The sequence below is a fragment of the Diplotaxodon limnothrissa genome, linkage group LG9 (genome assembly GCF_057381915.1).
Source record: "Diplotaxodon limnothrissa isolate DT_005_m linkage group LG9, D_limnothrissa_male_GT1.1, whole genome shotgun sequence".
In the NCBI taxonomy this organism is placed as follows: Eukaryota; Metazoa; Chordata; class Actinopteri; order Cichliformes; family Cichlidae; genus Diplotaxodon; species Diplotaxodon limnothrissa.
Genome location: NC_140604.1, coordinates 14,716,551 through 14,735,789, shown reverse-complemented (window position 1 = coordinate 14,735,789; position 19,239 = coordinate 14,716,551). Strand labels below are relative to the sequence as shown.

Here is a 19,239-nt window from a genome sequence, read left to right as displayed (position 1 = left end):
ACATCATTGGTTTTTATTTAAAAACAACAGTTTCTCCACTGTGGCAGGTCGTAGGCGATTTCTTTTTCTGGACAATATTTCCCCTGCCTTTGAAAACACTCGCTCACAGGGCACAGATGAGGCAGGGGTACACAGGTATGTCAGTGCTAACTTATATAAGTGAGGGTAGACATATTTCTGTCTCTCCCAGTATTTAAGGGGGTCCTCCAGCCTTCCAATATTTGGCTCCATCATGTACCGTTGGACCTCAATATTTGCGTCTGCTGTCACATTTTGTGTCTGTGTCTGCCTGACACTCTCATCCAGGCGACGCCGCAAGTTGTTACCTAAACAAAAAGGAGAGTCTTATGAGATACTACCAATTCAATTTTCAATTCAATGTTATGTCTATAGTGCCAAATAACAACAGTCGCCTCACGGCGCATTATATTGTACAGTAGATCATACAATAATAGATACAGTGGAAAACCCAACATTCAGTTTCTATAAATGCAACTAAAATGCAATAACAATGGTACCGTGGGAAACAGCCTCAACAGATTGTGACGTTGATGGCTGTGGTGGTGGTGCGGAGGAAGAGGTGGTGGAGGCCCTCATTACAGAAGCACATTCTGCTTTCAGTCTTTTTTCTGCTTCGCTAGCTCTTGCAGGGCTGAGAAACCCGAGTTTTCTGAACCTTGGGTCCAGCAGTGTCGCAAGGAACATAATGCTCATGGTCTGTATTTTATCTAGCTTCTCTCTCAATAGCATCCTAAGCTTCTGAGCCAGGGAAGATCCAATGGATGGTGGTTTTTCCATTTGTTCATTGAGGCAATGATCCAGCATAGTGAGCAAAGGTATGACCTTTGACCCAGACACCCTTTTTTCCTGAGAGAGCTCAGTGGTTGCATCGTTAAATGGTGCTAGGACAACCAGACACGCTGAAATTATACCAAATTCCTCAGATGACATAGGCCACTTAAGAACTTACCTTTGCAGAGGTACTGCTCCTGAAATATCCCATGATCTTCCTGGACTTGGCTCGGATGTCAGAGAGCTCAGGGGTCTGGTCAAGGGCCTTCTTCACCAGTAAGTTCAGGGTGTGAGCTATGCATATGGCATGTTTAAGTCTTAGCTCCCTTGCACAAGCCCCCATATTGGCAGCCCCATCTGTTACTAGGCATGTGACTTTGTCAGTAATTGCCCATTCTGCCATGAGTGAGCCTTTCACCTGTGCAATGTTTTCTGCAGTGTGTGCATTAGGAAAATATTACACTCCTAAAACAACGGTGTTTAATGTGCTGGACTCATCAACAAAATGGCAGGTGACTGCAAGATAGGCCTCTGTGTTGATGGAGGTCCACATATCTGATGTCAGACTCACAGCTGCTGCCTTCTCAACGCTGGCCTTAGCTTTCTCCTTCATCTCCTGGTACCTGGCCTCCACCATGACTTTCAGGGCCTAAAGGAAAGTAAAAACATTTTGTTCTAAAGTACGACGTGGCTGTGAAGCAGTGTGTAGTGTAGCTACACACTGAGGCTTTGAGCCTCAGTCCTGCCTGTTCACATTTAACTCTGTAGAAACGAAATCTTCACTGCTTTTATGACCTTTTTAGTGGGGAGAACATAGCTAGGATTTAATGACTTAACAAATCTTTTGAATCCTTTGTCCTCCACAATGCTAAATGGCTGGGAGTCCTCAATCACCGTGCTAACCAGGTCTTCATCTATTTGAGATTGTTCTCCTGAGGAAAGACAATAAAGATAAAGCACAAATATAAATATCACACACGTAACTTATAACAGTTGTATAATATTGTTATATCATTTAGTAACATTACTGCATGCTATATTATCATTGGATTTGATGGCTCACCTGGTCTTGCTCCACAATCGGTGTCCCCCTTATTCTCATGCAAAGCTCTGTAGTGCCTAAGCATGGATGAGGTGTTGTTGTTATATCCCAGCTCCCTGGCACATAGCAAACACTTCACCTTGTACAAAAGTACAGACAGCTTAACATATTTTTTATTGCACCATCAGTATTATGAAAATACATCTTCTGTGGAAATTTACATACCTTGTTGGGAGATATAAGCTCAAAATGTTCCCACACAGGGGAGGATATCCTTCTCTTTGTAGCTGGCTCCATTCTCTCCTGACTTTCTCTCCTCACTCTCCTAAACCTCTAAACTGTCTCTAACTCTCACTAACCGCAACTCTCCATCAAACGCCCACATTTTGAATGGGGTCTGAGGGGTTTATATCGCTGTCATAGCTCGCGGCAAAGTTCGAGCCGCTTCCTGAACCAGTCACGTGGTACAGCCGGGCAGCGAGGCTTCGGACGTCATCATTTTCAGCTCCTTCCATAAATGAAGCAAGCCTCGATACGCGTGTCACTACCCGATCCGTACCGGAAACCCGATCGGTACCCCGCATGCGCAAATCTTACGTCACTTCCTCTCTTTGCCAACATTGTGACATTCAATATATTTGAATGATACGGTTAGCGCCCAGTTAGCTCATAGCATTTCTCAACAGCTCTGCCTCCTTTTCGACTGCCCGGGACATTTAAACAATGGATAATTCGTATACAAAGAAATTCATGCTTTTCTCCTCAACAGAGAGTGTCCCCCGATTGAGCAACAGCGCCGTAAAATAAGAAGAATGGCGCCTAATTACAGAGTTAATAATGCAGACTTTGTAATATCTCACGTGTAGATTCATCAGCCAGATTAAGTGTTTACTGACAATTGACAGTGATAGCGCACATCATCATCACTATTCCAACAATCCTCTCCTCACAGACAAGCATAAACACACTCGACTATCACTAAATCAAATTTAACACACGTTTGTAATGACGATAATTCAGTTTATAATAGGGTTTATTCGCTCCGTCAGCAGGTGGCGGTATCCTCGTACACTGGGGAGTAAACTGCCATTAAACGAACAGAAGAAGAAGAAAACATCTGCACATGCGCGGTACGGATCGGGTTGACCCGATTTGTACGGTCAGACTTTACACACGCGCAGTAAGGATCGGGGAGTCCTGATCCGTAACTTTCTTTTTATTTTTCGTTTTTGTCTACATTGTACTGAAATGCTTCATTATTGCAAACATTTTAAGATATACTTGTTATTCTTAACATCTTAACAGATACTCTGACCCATAACTATCGTAAAACGCTACGACCGGAAGTAGAAACCTTTCGCGCATGCGGGGTACCGATCGGGTTTCCGGTACGGATCGGGTAGTTTTTTTTTTTTGTTGTTTTTTTCTCTTTTTTTATTTTATTTTTATTTTATTTTTATTTTATTTTTTGTTTTTTAATACTTTAATTAAATTTATGCACATATTACAATCTCTCGTTGGGAGACAACATTTGTGCAACAACATCTCGAAAAGGTTGAATAAGAAACCAAACGAAAAAAAAACAAAACAAAAACAAAAAAAACAAAACAAAAACAAAACACATATATACATATACATAAATATATGAAGGCCATTTTTATGACATATAACAGTTTCCTTTCTGCGAACACTTTAACATACATGTGGCTTACTTAGTACACCAAAAAACAATCATTAAAAGGATAGAGATTGAGTCCCATTGTCGCATATCAAAGCAGCCTCTTTACATGAATCCCTCAGTAATTCTAAAGATGACAAAAAAGATTTTAATTCAATTTTCAGTACAGTTAGGGAAGGTCTTTTACTTTGCCATTTGCATTTGTGTATGTGGTATTTGCCCATAATTATCACCACCTTGTGTAGCATGGACAGTTCCTTAGATGGATCACCATTATTAAATAAAACTTGTGTTAGAGTCAGTGGGGTCATCCCATCTATTCTTATACTCAACCAGTCTACTAGATCTTGCCAGAAGTCAGTTGTTACTGAGCAGGAAAAAAACAAATGATCAATACTTTCCGCATTTTGTGAACAAAATCCACATGGCTCTACCTCAAACCCAAACCTTTTTTTAAGCATTTCAGCTGCTGGGTAATATCCATTAATTATTTTAAATTGCATTTCTTTGACTTTGGGGGGGATAGGCCATTTTAAAAAGTGCGTATATTTGTTCGTTATTTTAACATTACTCCCTTTTAGTTTTGTGTTACTGTTAAAGTCGTGAAATAATTTGTTTTTAAATATCTTGTTCATGGTTTTATTATTACAGTTTTTATCCGTCAAAGGAATCTGGTTTAGATGTAAAGAAGGTAGACTAATTTGTGCCTTAGAGTAATACAAATAACCTTGAATCAAACTCAACAGAGGTAAGGGGATTGCCTTACAAACCTTGTCATATTCTCTAAGGGAACACTGAATGTTAAACTTAGCATTAAAAACACCCACTGAGAGAAACTGACCCCTTTCATCAAGTAAGTCTGTTATAAAGATTATGTTTTTTTCAAACCACTCTTTAATAAACAATGACTTCTTATTAATTGTAATTGTTCTGTTATTCCACAAGGTGGAGCAATGTGGTGAAAAGTTATGGGCAAACACCATCTTCCAATAAGACAAGACCTGCTTATGATATTCTGACAGTTTCACAGGCAACTTCAATATATCAAAATCACATTTCAGGAGAAAATCCAACCCTCCCATCTTTTTGAAAATATTTTTTGGGATATGGAACCATATGGAGTCAGGTTTCAAGAGGAAGGCTTTTATCCAGTTTATTTTAAATACTCCAACCATTGATTGAAAATCAATTGACTTTATACCACCTTTAGCGTAATCTTTGACAAGTTGTGATTTTTTAATGTAATGTGTTTTATTGCGCCAAATGAATTGATAGATTATAGAGTTAGGGTATAGGGTAATGTATAGTGAGTATGCTGGATAAACCATCTTTGAGACGCCCTCTGATTTGGATAATAGATTGTGTCCAAAAATTGTAATATCTCTCGTCAACCAATGATTTAGTGTTTTGGACATGCCATCAATTTTGTCTTTTAGGTTTTTTGATTCTCTAGTGTTTATTACGGATCGGGTAGTGACAACGCGCTTCGCGGAAACGCCCCCTCCATTACTCGACACACGCTTCAAAGCCTCGATACAGAACGTCACATCACTAGTTAGAAGTTAGCAGGGAGTTAGCTCGCTAGCTTCTATCTAAATCCAGTATGTCCTGACTGCGGGGTTTTGGAAACAAATTAAAACGTACAGCTCTGCTATCACTTCCAGCATAAATGAAGACAGGAAAATTAACAGCAGTGACGTTTGTAGGGTTACTGAAGTTTGGCTAGCTGGTATATAATGATGTGCTACGTGACCGCTAGCAACACAGCCATGTTAGCATAATATAAACAAGCTAACTTTTTTTCCACTCGATAAAAGTTAATGTGAGTGTACTCGGTGGTCAGGAACAAATGTAATCGCATGGCAGGATGCTGTAAAACGACCAAACTTCAGCCAGGAGAACAACTGAGATAATCCATCCTAGGGCTGGGCGATATGACCCAAAATTCATATCTCGATATTTTTTAGCTGGATGGCGATATAAGATATATATCTTGATATTTTTTTTAAAGCCATAAGTTGAGAACAAAAAGAGAGTTCTTAGTCACACTGTGTCCCAGATGTCACACGGGCACTTTTATTTACATACAGCGTAGATGTACATGAAGAAATTACTTAAAAATAAATTATCAGCATTTATTAAATAATCATGGTCCATAAATAAAAGAAAACAATGTTGTTTTTGTGCATAACAAAAAACTCACAATTGTGCAGTCAAAATGTAAACTAATAGACGCTGAGCATAATAACAAAGAGACAGATTTCACAGCTGCACCACGTCTCTGAACAGGTGCCATTTGTGGTCCTTATACACACACAGTACGTATCACTCCGCGAGGCTCCTCCCCGGTAGCCGTAATCCTCCGACAATCCATCAAGCGGTGCAGCTCCGTAGCTTAGCAAAGTCATATTAAAACATTTTTTGACAGATTGCTGAGCGCTGTGTACCACATAAAATCGGTTCGCGGTCAGTAAGCACAACCAGAATTCATACATAAGGCGCACTGACGATTTTTGAGAAAATGAAAGGATTTTAGGCCGTGCAGCCCCTCCGGGCTGCATGTCGTTAGCGCGGTTAGCTCGCTAGCGCGGTTAGCTCGCTAACACGTTGACGCCGTCCAGCCCCACGCACGGTAACTCGCTAACGGAGATTTTCCGCTTTCATCTTGTCATTGCCTGCAGGTGAAGCAATGAGGGAGGCGGAGTTGTGTTCAGTGAATGAGAGGCAAGGCAGAGTAACATTGCGTAGAGACAAAAGTGGACGAAAGAGAGGCAAACCTGCGGCTCCACAAGTATAATTATAACATAACATAGACTATATCGATATAAACAATATTGTCACATCTTATATCTCGTATGAAAATATATCGATATTTTTTAAAAACTCGATATATCGCCCAGCCCTAATCCATCCACAATACGAGGTTAGTCATTCATATACTGCTGTATGGGCTGGGCTGTAGTTACATCCTAAGGTTTTAAAAACTGAGCTTAAATAAATGATTAGCGGTAATAAAAGCCGAGGGAGGTCAACAGTGATCACTGAATGTTTTAGGAGCTTTTTGAGATCAAATAGAAGAAAATACATAACATTCGTATATTCGTATACCTTCGTATATTTTATTTATATTGTCTCTGTATTTATATATATGTGTGTGTGTGTGTGTGTGTGTGTGTGTGTGTGTGTGTGTGTGTGTATATATATATAATATTCTGTAACTCTGTAACTTCTGTCGGTGCTGTGCTTTTTTTGGAAATCGAATGTCCCAGAGGAACCCACCCGAGGGATTAATAAAGTTCTATCTAATCTAATCTAATCTAATTAAACATGTTAACAACACAAAAGCCATATTAAACGCAGACTACTTTAGGCCCGGAAGTAGGATTCGTCCCGTCATCACTTAACAATCGGATTGTACAATTCTGGGCATCACGTGAGTTGCAGGCTTTACCATATAACGGAAATCTCCATTGTTCTGTAGCAGTGGTTCTCAAACGTTTCACCTTTACGAGCGACATCAAAGCACAGTAGTATAGGCAGTAGCGGTTTTTGATACGGGCGATTTTCAATTTCGCTTCACAACTAAAGCGTGCAATTTACTTTTTGTGCACTCAAATGGAGTCAAGTCAACCAGCGCAACCTCTGGCCAAGTACCATAGCCTACAGCCAGATTAACTTGTGACACACACAGTAGCGGTTTTTGATACGGGCGGTTGCCCGTATGAAAAAATAGTGGTGGAGGTTAGTTGTCTTTGCTTGAGCACTGATACCTGCCATTGCTGGCATTGAAAGATGCAATGCCAGCAATGCCAGGTATCGGTGCTCAAGCCTTTTGTGTTTGTTTCCAATAAGTTTCCCACCTCGGGAAACAAATGTGTTCTTTTACTTGTCAGATGAACATATGAGACACTTTGACTCTTCAGTGCAGTGTGGAGCCTAACAAAGATCTGTTTTGTGTCCCAGCTGATCAGCAGGAGGAGAAGAGTCTGACGGAGCAGCAGAGGAACATTTTCAGCTACTTGGACTCAGCTCAGCCACTACAGAGAAAACAATGAGCTCAACACAGAAGGTGACAGACAGAGCAGGGCGATATGACCAAAAATATTTATCACGATATACGTTTGAAAATTTGCGATAACGATGTAGCAGATGATATAATTGACACTAGACAAAATACTTTACAACTCCACAAAAAACACGGTAATAACGACGGCCTGCTAGCATGTCCTACCACAAATAGAGTTTGTTGTGTATCTGACGTACGAAAGCTAAACCAGTTCCACACCACTGAAGTTGAAGCATTTTTACAAACCAATTCTGGTTCATCTGTTTCATTCAACGATCCGCTTTCACCCATCTAATTCTCCGTCACCGCCATGTTTTTTCCTCCATGTGCGTATGAAAACAAAAGCACTGCGCATGCGCGTTTTACCCATATTCTATCGTGATATTTCATTTTCTTATCGTTGCCCAACATTATACCGGTATTACCGTCAACGGTATGATATAGCCCAGCCCTACATGAAAGGCACCCTGATTGTGCACTAATCACACATTAAAATGAGCAAAAGAGGCAAAACTGTGTGCCAGAGTCTCGGGTCAGCGTTTGTTTTTATGTCACAGCACCAGAACGATTGCAGGTGCTCATAAGAAGTTACCATAAATCACCACCTTTCATGGTCTCAGCACATCGACTCTGTTATTAAGAAAATGGGACAAGGCATAGCTATGGCTATGAAATGCTCTTTGTGTATCACTTCTTCAGTTATGAAAGATGTCATTAATGCACTAGTAATGTCTCATCTGGAGTATTGTTCAATCATTTGGTCAGCAGCTAATAAGACAGATCTTAACAGACTTCAGTTAGTCCAGAATAAAGCGTCCAGATTAGTATTAAGATGTTCATGCTATAATAATATTGATAAAATGCATAATCAACTTTCTTGGCTTCCTGTACAGACTAAAATATTCTATGGCTTACTTGTATTTATAAAGAAAGCAATTCTCTTAAACACACCACATTTATTTCTGCTCAGCTGCAGTATCCAGATGAAATACATAATGATATTACACAGTTTTCAACAAACTGCAATTTAGTAAATGCTCGAGTTAAAAGTAACTTTTTGTAAAACTGTTATATTTAGAGCAACTTTTAAGTGGAATAAATTGCCTTATAAAATTAGAGAATTATTCAAACTATTCAAAACTTCAATGAACATTTAAAAGCTGATTTAAAGAGCTTTTAGTTGTTGTAAATATTGTAAGAGATGGTTTGTTTTTTAAAATTGTGTAATGTGCCTCAATGTTATTGATATTATTATTATTATTGATTGCTTATATTTTAACAATTGTGAAACTTCACTGTGGATGTAAGAGCCAAATCATGTGGATATTTTGAATCCACTTTATTGTATAATATTTTATGTGATTGTATTTGACGGAAGACGAGCAACATGGAAGCTAATGGGGTTCTTTTTGAATAAACAAACATAAGATTTATTATCGCTGAATAATTATGTATAAATCTATACAAATTATAGAAATATGTAATAGGAAACAACACTATAAAATAAATTATAAAATAATATAAAAGTTTGCGTCTGTTTATGTGTGTGTGTGTGTGTGTGTGTGTGTGTGTGTGTGTGTGTGTGTGTGTGTGTACAATCAGGAGGGATGGGCATGATTTTAGTGTTTGAACAGTCATGAATTATTTTTAACAGCAGGTTGGATGTAATGTGTTAGAACTACCAGCAGGTGGGGATAAGAGACCTTTAAGGTGTTTGGTGCCACACTCCACCTTCAGGTTTAAAACTAGTGTTAATGGAGGGAGTTTGAAGGTTGAGTTTGTTCCACGACTGCATTTCACTCACTGCCTCTGTTTGTATCTCTGTCACTGCAGGACCAACATGGAGCGAGAAGTCAGCGCTCTCAGGAGGCCGACAAACCTCACAGAAGAAAGGGAGAGAAAAAACACACCTGTGACGAGTGTGGGAAGGATTTTACTTTGAAGGCTAATCTAAAACGTCATCAGGTCATCCACACTGGAGAGAGACCGTTCAGCTGTGATCAGTGTGGCAGAGCTTTTACTCACAGTTGGAACTTACAGAATCATCTACTTACCCACTCTGGAATTAAGGCATACAGCTGTGACGAGTGTGGGAAGGAGTTTGCTAGGAAGGATAAACTAAAACAGCATCAGGTCATTCACACTGGAGAGAGACTGTTCAGCTGTGACTTGTGTGGAAAGTCTTTTTCCTTGAAGCGTTACCTAAAAAGACACCAACTCATCCACAGTGGAGTTAAAGCGTACAGCTGTGATCAGTGTGGCAGAGCTTTTAATTGCAGTAGCAACTTACAGAGTCATCTAGTTACCCACTCTGGAATTAAGGCATACAGCTGTGACATCTGTGGAAAAACTTTCAGCCAGAGAGGGTTCCTAAATAGACACCTACGCATTCACACCAGACATGATGTGTACTGCTGTGAACAGTGTGGCAAATACTTTGCTACAGACACACAGTTAAAACGACACATGTTTATCCACACTGAGGGACGACCTTATAAATGTGACCTGTGTGAGAAGACTTTTAAAGCTCCACATTACCTGAGACTACACCAACAGATCCACACCAGAAAGAGACTCAACAAGTGCAGTTACTGTGAGGTATGTATTTATATTGTTATCTTGTCATTTTAGCCTGACTGTTTGGAACAACTCTGCTCATTAAACTGTGTTAGCATGTTAGCAATTCTACTGCATGGAAAAGCAGCTCTGAGTGATTATTCAGATTTTCATGTCAGTTATGATTTTAGTATTACTGTAGTATTATGGTGGTAGTATTGTAGTTATTGCAGCCCAGTAAACTGAGTGTGTTGAAACAGTCAAATGTAATTGGACGTCTGCAGAGATGCTCTTTATTTCAGGCGACGTTCAGGATAAAAGTGTTGAAGGACTGACTTACACTGTCTTTGTGTCTTTGTTTAGAAGCAAAGCGACACAGATGGATCCAGTTCTCAACCCTGTCATCACTGTGGTGGTGGGAAAGACTTTCGTTGTGACCTCTGTGGAAAAACTTTCAGTTGCCAAGCTGACCTAAAAAGACATCAACGTAGACACACTGGAGACAAACTGAAATACTGCAAAGAATGTGGGAGAAGCTTCCCCACATCAGGTGGATTAAAAACACATGAACTGATTCACAGTGGGGTTAAAAAGCACCTCTGTGATCAGTGTGGGTCATCCTTCACCACTGCATTTAAGCTTAAAAGACACAAACGAGTCCACACAGGAGAGAAACCATACAAGTGCAGACACTGTGACAGAAGCTTCTCAGATTCAGGTAATCGTAACAATCATGAACGTACACACATGGAAGGAAACTACAGCTGTGACCAGTGTGACAAGAGCTTCAGGAATCTCAGTTCATACTCCACACACAAACGATCCCACGTTACTAATAAACTGTTTCACTGTTACCAATGTGCCCAAACATTCACTAAATTATCTGCTCTGTGCAAACATCAGCGTGATCACTCAGGGCTGAAATCACTCCCATCACTGGATCACAGTGAATCTGAAGAGACAGAAAGATCCTCTGGTTTCAGTGTCAGACTCAAAAAGCTTGAGATCAGGCTCCACAGAGTTCAGATAGAATCATTTAAACTTGTGTTGAACTGAACTGGTTGCTGGGCTGAACTTCTACATAATACAGATTTACATGGGATCTTATTTTCTGTCGTTTTACTGAGTCAGTTTTGTCCTTTTTTCTCTGTCCTGGTTTTGCTCGTCTGTAAATAATTGAAACTCAGTCAAATAGTTCATTGTTCTCCAGCAAAACGTTTTGGAAACTCATGTTTAACCTTTAAACTCTGACATGTTTTAGCACACAAGGCTTCATCGGGGAGTTCACTCATGATTGGACCATGAGAATAAAGGTTTTTAGTTCTTTCAAAGAGAGTCTTGGAGGTGTTTGATGTTTCTGTTTTTTCTACAGAAAGGAAGAAACTATTTTTCTTGCTTTATGTAGTGTGGAAGTTTTTAATGTTTCTTTCATCTGTGATGTTCTTGAATGTGTTGACATGAAGATGGTACAAATAAACTGTCCTTTTAGCTTCTGCTCCTAATTTATTCATTATTTATGGATGTAGCACAGCAGCAGTTTCTTGATTAACACATGGAGGGCTCGGGATCTGATGGTGTCATCTCCCTAATTTGCCCACTGCGTAAATCTCACTCTTTGCCCAAGAAATTGAAATAAATCTTGTTTCCCTGCTGGATAGTGATCCACTGTAACTCTGCTCCTCCTTCCTGTTTAGGATTTCTGTGACTGAAGTAAAATTCCCTCCATCCATCACTCATCCCATCTAACCCAAAGTAAAATAAAGTTTTGCTCATCTTAAAAAAGTAACATACAAACAATAACTATAATACAGAAAAGGGCCATTAGATTAATAAATAATGTAGGGTACAGGGACCATACAAATGCACTCTTTGTCAAAATGCAAGCTATCAAATTCCAAGACTTGGTGAAGCTTAAAACAGCGCAGATAATGTATAAAGTAAGAAATAAATTGCTTCCCAAAGAAATCTGTAAATTGTTCATAGAAAGAGAAGGTGGGTATAACTTAAGAGGGAAATGGAATTTAAGAATACAAAGTGCTAGAACAACTTTAAGAACTATGTCTATCTCAGTTGCAGGAGTTAAATTATGGAACAGTCTAACAGAAGAAATAAAAGACAGTCAAAACATAAAACAGTTTAAAGTAAAATATAAAAACCTAATTTTAAATAAGTATAAGAATGAAGAAAACGGGGTTAACCCAGGACGGTAATGTTGCTGGTAATGGTGTTGCGGTTCTTTTTTGTTATTTTGTTTTGTTTTGGTTTGTTGTTTTTCCATAACTTGTGTATCTGCAAATATACACATTTTGTATTTTTCATATGAAAGAAACTATACTGTGGTGGGGCTTGCTAATTTCTTGTTTTGATTTATGTATGTTATGTTTTGTTTTACTTCATATGTTTCATATGTTGTTTGTTTAATTTAAGACAAAAAAAATTAAATGAATGAGAGGTAAAACTTGAGGGGGTAGGGACAAATAAGTAAATACTTCAGCCTACTCCTTTTCAAACAAATAATGGAATGATATTTTGTAATGATTGTGAAGGCACATGTTTGAAATGTTTGAAATAAAAATGAACTGAACTGAACTGAACTAACAAAGCATTACAATAATGGGCATTACCAATGCAAACTGAATAATACAGAAGATGAAAGAAGAGACTTGGATCAGTTAATAAAGCTCATGATCTTGATTCATTGTGGCTGCTACACAGATACTTCTGGGTCACTTCTCTCAGTTAGGAGCCTTCCTCACCAAAACTGACTGTTGGACCACACCCCTGGTTTCATGAGAAGTTGTTTCAGCCATGATTTCTCTTCCTGTATTTCAGAGTAAAGACTGAAGTGACAAATGGAAACATGTTTAAAAAACGCAATGTGAGAGAGACGTTGAGGTCCTTGGAAGTTACCCTGGGTTTTTCTGTCACCCTGCTAGATGTTACACACCTTGTTATTGGACTGATTTCTACTGCTGGACTACTCCTGGGGAGATTAACAATACTCTTACTAATTAGCTCCCTTTCACACCTTTGGGGATATTTATTTTTGTGCTTGCAGCGCTGTGAGCCAGAACAGCGAGAGAAAAATCTGCAACAGCGACGAGCCGAATGCTTAAGTGAATCCCAGCAGCTGCACATGTGCAACGCTGATTTAGAGGATATCTTTGCTCTTCATAATTCATAACTTCATAATTACACAGGGTGTAATTATGAAGTTATTGAGCTGCACATACTTTACGACCTGCTTAAGTTCGAGGTCACAGCGTCTGTAGAGCAGCTGGAACATAATGAAGTCTACAAGGTTAAAGTTTTATCTTCACTTGTTCTCTCTGCTGCTTGGTTTGATGGATCTGAGAGCTTTTGTTTTTATTACTGTTATTATAATTATCATTAATATCTTTAAAAGCTTTAAAATAGTGTTTGTGTTTTGAAAAGTTGATTTAAGAATTGAACAGAAACATCTGTCATAAAAATCGCCCAAAGGCACAGAGACAAACTCAAAGGATGCAACCTGTAACTTTCTCTTCCTTCATGTCAGCACCATCATCGATTATTTATAGTAAATGCATATAGCAACAGTAACACTTTAGTTTGGATTTCATGATTTCTGTAACTGGAAAATATTTTGTTTAAAGACAGAAGTGAGTGCGTAGTTGCAACATTAAAGTGAAATATTTAATAGTCTAACAACAGCTTAAATGCTGTGTTGAAGCTGTCGTTTCAGGAGGAGAGAAGCTGCAGAGAGGCGTGTAAGACTGCAACTCTGCTTCCTGGTCCCAGCTCTGGATAGTCATATTTTAGGGGGTTTAATAAATGTGTCCATATTTCTAGAAATGAGAGCTGCTCCATCCAAAGTGGGATGGATGCCGTCTCTCCTAACAAGACCAGGTTTCCTCCAGAAGGTTTGCCAATTATCTATGAAGCCCACATCGTTTCTTGGACACCACTCAGCCAGCCAGCAACTTAAGGAGAACATGTGGCTAAGCATGTCACTCCTGGGGCCCGTTCTTCGTACCTCGCTAAGTAGGCTAGCTGGATTTGATTGTTGACGATTTCACGTGATCTTGGATCGTTCGGTTCCCCGAAGCTCATCCGGGACTTGCTGTCATAGCAGCAGGGCCGTAAGCGTAAACCTGCTCGGGAGCAGGCTTACTTTATGTAAACAGGATTAGATCGCGGCCATGCAGGTATGTCCGCTTCATTTATACGAAAGCAACAGCGATATTCCACCACTGTTTCACCATAAATAAATAACATCAACTAAAGACAATGCAGCACTTGATCCATTTATTGATTTCACACAGATACATACAGGTCATTTCCTAAAAAAGGGAAATGTACTATTAACATTCTATTACATGTATGTGATTATTACAGATGTAATTCATATTTCAGAGTAGCAATTGTAAATTACTTCGTGTAATCAAGATGAGAGACCACGGCTATAAAAGCGAAGGTGGATTTGGGAAGTCTGTCGCAGCCATGTCCTGTCCGTATACGCGAGCCACCCATTGAGGAAGGTGCAAGATTGATAAGGAGAGTCCTCAGAATTCAGCGTATATTGCGGGATAGACAGGATCCTTCAGCTCAGCGCGACAGTGTGCTCATTGAGAGATATCGATATTCCCGTGAGGGTATTATTTACTTAACCAACTTGTTGACGAGGGGGTGCAGGACCACCACCTGTCTTTTTTTGCTCTGCCCTTTTCTTGGTTGCTGTTATAAACAAACAGATTATTTCAGGGTCTCTTTCCAAGAAACGAAAAGCAATATAAGTGATAAATATTACCATTCTGTAGAATATTCTTATATTTCACTTTTACCTCTTCCCATGTTCTAGTGGGTCCTGTTGTGGCTCTAATGTGAAAGGGGATATAATATAACATATTATAATATAATGTAATATAATATTGGATAATATAGTGTAATATAATAAATCTACCCTACCGCCTACTGGTGTTGGCCAGAGGGGCCGATGGCGCGATATGGCAGCCTGGCTTCTGTCAGTCTGCCCCAGGGCAGCTGTGGCTACAACTGTAGCTGCTTCCACCAGTGTGTGAATGTGAGAGTGACTGAATAGTGGCATTGTAAAGCGCTTTGGGTGCCTTGAAAAGCGCTATATAAATCCAATCCATTATTATTGTTATTATTAAATTACTTACGAGTTTAATTTGTCAGCAACTTTCTGCCAGCCCTCTCTCCTTGCTTTTGCAGCCTTTGCAGTGTTCCCTTGCGTTCTGATTAAACTCTGAAACTCCTGAAATCCCTCAATCAAGAGTTCTTGCTCTGCTGCCGAAAAATACCGAGCCGAGCGCGCTCCGTCGACATTTTCGCCGACCAATCAGAGGGTTGCCGATCAATGTTTCCACTATCGATGCGTAGCCCCTTTTACGACACCCAGTGATGTCACATTACTGCGTCCAGCTGTACTAATCGTCAACAGCAGGTGTGTTCGGGGAACCGGATTAGCGAGCTCACGGTTAGCGCGATGGTTTGGTCTTGGATGTGTCATTTGATCTTGGATGTAGTGAGCGACGTACGAAGAACGGGCCCCTGGGCTTTATCCCAATTCAGGGTCTGCAGCCTTAAAGGCCGCATTTTAAGGCTGATTACGTCACAGCAACGCGACGAAGGCTGTTCCAATTCAAAGGCTGCTCGAAATGCGGCCCTCAAATGTGTCCTTCATTTCCCTGAATTTTAAAGATGTGTCGGTGTAGACTTCGTGGCCCAACATATCCCAGATTGCATAGCGCGGCGGTCGATGTGGATAATTTTGCCGAAAAAAACGGTGGAAGCTGAGCGGCCAAAGAGTAAACGTTTAAAAGTAAGTACTGTTATGATGTCTCAACAGGACCTGGAAAAACTAGTCCATGCATTCATTTTTAGTAGGCTTGATTACTGTAACAGCATCTTTACAGGTCTACCTAAAAAATCAGTCAGACAACTGCAGCTCATTCAGAACTCTGCTGCTCGAGTCCTCACTAAGACCAAAAAAGTGGACCACATCAGTCCAGCTCTGAGGTCTTTACTCTGGCTGCCTGTCCGTCAGAGGATAGACTTTGAAGTTCTGATGCTGGTCTATAAAGCTCTGAATGGTTTAGGACCAAAATACTAGTGATGGTGATATAAAGCCTCGTGATGAACTGAAGCTTTCATCCAACTGGTCGACTCATGGTTCGAAGCATTGTGATGATTCATTTGCTCTACTTCGCCATCAAGTGGACGATTCAAGTGACACAAGCTCTGTGATTATAATGATGTGACGTGTAAACTGAATAAATAAATTGTTTTCATGATTATTTATCCCGAATATTGTCTCAGTATGTCTGATACAAAAGAGAAAGTGGAACCTATCAGGACAGAGTTTTGGTATGATTGTGTAACTGTTAGAGCTGGGTATCGTCACTGATTTCTAGAATCGATTCAATCCGATCTGGGTAAATTTTTCCTCAGACAGTCAGAAATGTTATAATTCAGATCACGGATCAGTACATTTCCATATTTTTATATCTATAAAAAGAAAGATGAGATTTGCGAGACTTTATCAAAGGTGTAAGCATCACAGCAGATGCCTTTGTATCAAAGTAGCTGAGGCTAAAACAGAAAAACGATTTTATAAAAATATTCTGCAGTAGATCAAAAACGAAAGAAAACCATTAATCAACATATGAACATTACCTGATGCTGCTGAAGTGAAGCAGAGAAAAGTTACAGAGGTTTAGAGACACGGCTAAGCGTTTTGCATTTTGCATAATTTTAAAAAGTTTACATTTGTTCAGTAGCCTACTGAACAGCAGAAATTAGGTTTTCTTTTTGGAAGTAAGTAAAAGGGAAAAAAACAGCGACCGACAGCGCTGTAAACAACGGTAGACTTGTGCATAACAAGCAAGCGAATAATGCAGAAAACTGATTTTTAGACGGGAAACTGTTCTTGGAGTACAGAGAGAGACCACGAGCTGTGCATGAAGTGTGATTTTATCGTGGTGGAAGCAAAATAGCAAAAGTCAGAGGGAATTCATGGCTATGTTTATGTGAAGCGTAGTTTGGATCTTCTTTTGCTGCTGGTTCAGTCAATATTGTTTGGAGAGGTAAAACCTACAGCTTCAGAATCAGCGCAAAAAGGGCGTAAAACACAAGGCCCGCCGACAGATCAGAACCAGCGAGCTGTCGGATTTCGGCCCTAACCGTGTCCGTGCCGTCGGGTGAGAAAGGCCACATCTCACTGATTCTGATGTGTCGGCGGGTCCGCGCTTTGTGTTTACGTCTTTGTGCATAATAGCCTACGTGTATCTGCTGTCATTTACTGTTTTAGCTGTTTGGTGGTTGTTGAAATTTAGTGAGGTTTAACCTGAGATTCTGGCGTTTGGGGCAAAATAAATTTATATTAAAAATCGATTCAGGATTTTAATGAATCAATATCACGTTATCCAAGCTAGAATCGATTTTAATCGATAATCAAAACCCACCCCTAGTAACTGTGTAATCATGCTTATGTACATCTGGATAATGACACAAACTTGTGGCGCTCCACTTTTTAATAAACTAAAAGACATTATAGGATCTGTAGTGTTGTTTATTTATATTATGGTACTTATCATTTGTGATATTTATTACTGTGTGCATACTTTATTAGAAGAGAAAAAAAATCTCTTCCTTGCTGGTTCCATCGAAGAAGAAATGCTCAAGTGACTGTGTAGCACGTAGGTAATCCAATTCCACAACACAGCGTGATGAGGGAATCAGCTGTGTTTTGCTGCCCATTTTATTTCGAATCTGGCGCGAACCGGCGAGCCAGTTCCTGAATCAGTCACGTGGTACGGACTGCCCACGAGGCCTCGAACGTCACTGCATACGTAATCAAAGCGAGCCTCGATACGCGCGTCACAAAAATTCCCCCGAGATTACTCGACACGCTTCGAAGCTTCGACACATCACTACCTCTCACATCTAAAGGTAAGTGTCAAGGTAACTTTGAACTGTTCAGTCAATCTTGAGTTTATCGAAGTTTTCTGAAGGACGCTTTCTGTTGCTCTCTGTGAGAGAAGACCGTTAAAGGCGAGGCTCTCCAGAGTGTAGCAAAACAGGAAACCACAGCTGGGTGTGTGTAATGCTGGGCTTATGCTGGGCTTACACTGTGCGATTTTTGGCCCATTTTGAGCCGATTTTTGAGTCGTGCGACCGTTTTGGCGATCGGCCCGATTTTGGCCTTCGTCGTGCGTCGTGCATCGCGTAGTATACGTGGGCTAATGCTGGGCAGACACTGCGATTTTTTTCAGTCGCGCGATTCAGCTCCTACTCAAACTGTACGTTGATTCGCAGGGGTTAGAAGTTCATAGGTCACGGTGCAGGGTCTCACACTATACGGCCCGATGCTCTGATGCGACCTGAGTGCTCACACTGTGCGTCCATAAAATGAAGGTTATAACGGAAATTCTGTCGCTCGCTCTCCCTCTCTGTCTTTCACTCACACAGACACACCACCACCATCAACTTTGCTAAATTGCTAATGAAAAACATTGATCAGGCAGCTGTGATTGAGCAGCAGTGTAGATCCAACTATTTTCACGGTTGTTGTGGTCGTGATAATTTTGTGAGGCCACATCGAAAAGGCTCGAATGAGCTTTCCAAAGTTCTACAAGTTGTGCTCCCATCGCTTGTGTCCAGATCACACATGTGCTGTGCCGTCTTTTTCGCTGACATTTGTGTTTGCGCGTGCGCAGTGTGACAAACTGCAGTGACACCCTGGTCAGTTCTTCTTTCATTGACTGAAGGGTACCAACAATTTTGTCCACGTCTACGGCGCTACTCCCTCGGACCGAGAAACCCCTCTCTCTCGGGTCTGGGTGACGGTATTGCTCTTGAGCTCATGTAGAGCACACTGTCCTTGCTAGAGACAGATGAAGGCGGATTCCTCTTCACTCAAGTCTTCCTCCGACAGCTGGCTTCACCAATTCACTGTTGCTGGCTGCAAAGGGTTACTACTCACTTGCAGGAGTGGCCGCAACCACTGGCAATAAGCTGCTCTTTATAGAGGACTCATGCTCGGGGAGACGTTTTCTGGTCCACCCTCTCTCCCAGAAGAGCCCCAGGAATGCTTGTGTCATC

The 19,239-nt window shown here is 40.4% G+C and overlaps 2 protein-coding genes and 1 pseudogene across 3 annotated transcripts in view; 2 read left to right on the top strand and 1 right to left on the bottom strand.

The window, feature by feature from the left end:
* Positions 1 to 19,239, top strand: part of LOC146625338 (uncharacterized) — a 169,047-nt gene that overhangs the window by 86,157 nt on the left and 63,651 nt on the right. Inside the window, exon 1 of one of the 2 annotated variants that reach the window (XM_085362772.1) lies at positions 18,012 to 18,087. The exons of the other annotated variant lie outside the window; for it this stretch is intronic. The gene's annotated coding sequence lies outside the window, so the exon portion shown is untranslated. Of the gene's footprint in view, positions 1 to 18,011; positions 18,088 to 19,239 lie in introns of those variants that run through there. 2 annotated transcript variants of the gene reach the window in all.
* Positions 267 to 2,131, bottom strand: LOC146625342 (E3 SUMO-protein ligase ZBED1-like; annotated as a pseudogene).
* Positions 7,414 to 18,859, top strand: LOC146625341 (uncharacterized). The gene is made up of 5 exons (XM_085363224.1): positions 7,414 to 7,581; positions 9,412 to 9,447; positions 9,649 to 10,176; positions 10,498 to 10,684; positions 18,855 to 18,859. Exons 1-5 carry the CDS (start codon positions 7,564 to 7,566, stop codon positions 18,857 to 18,859), a joined length of 774 nt encoding a protein of 257 aa, XP_085219350.1. The 5' UTR covers positions 7,414 to 7,563.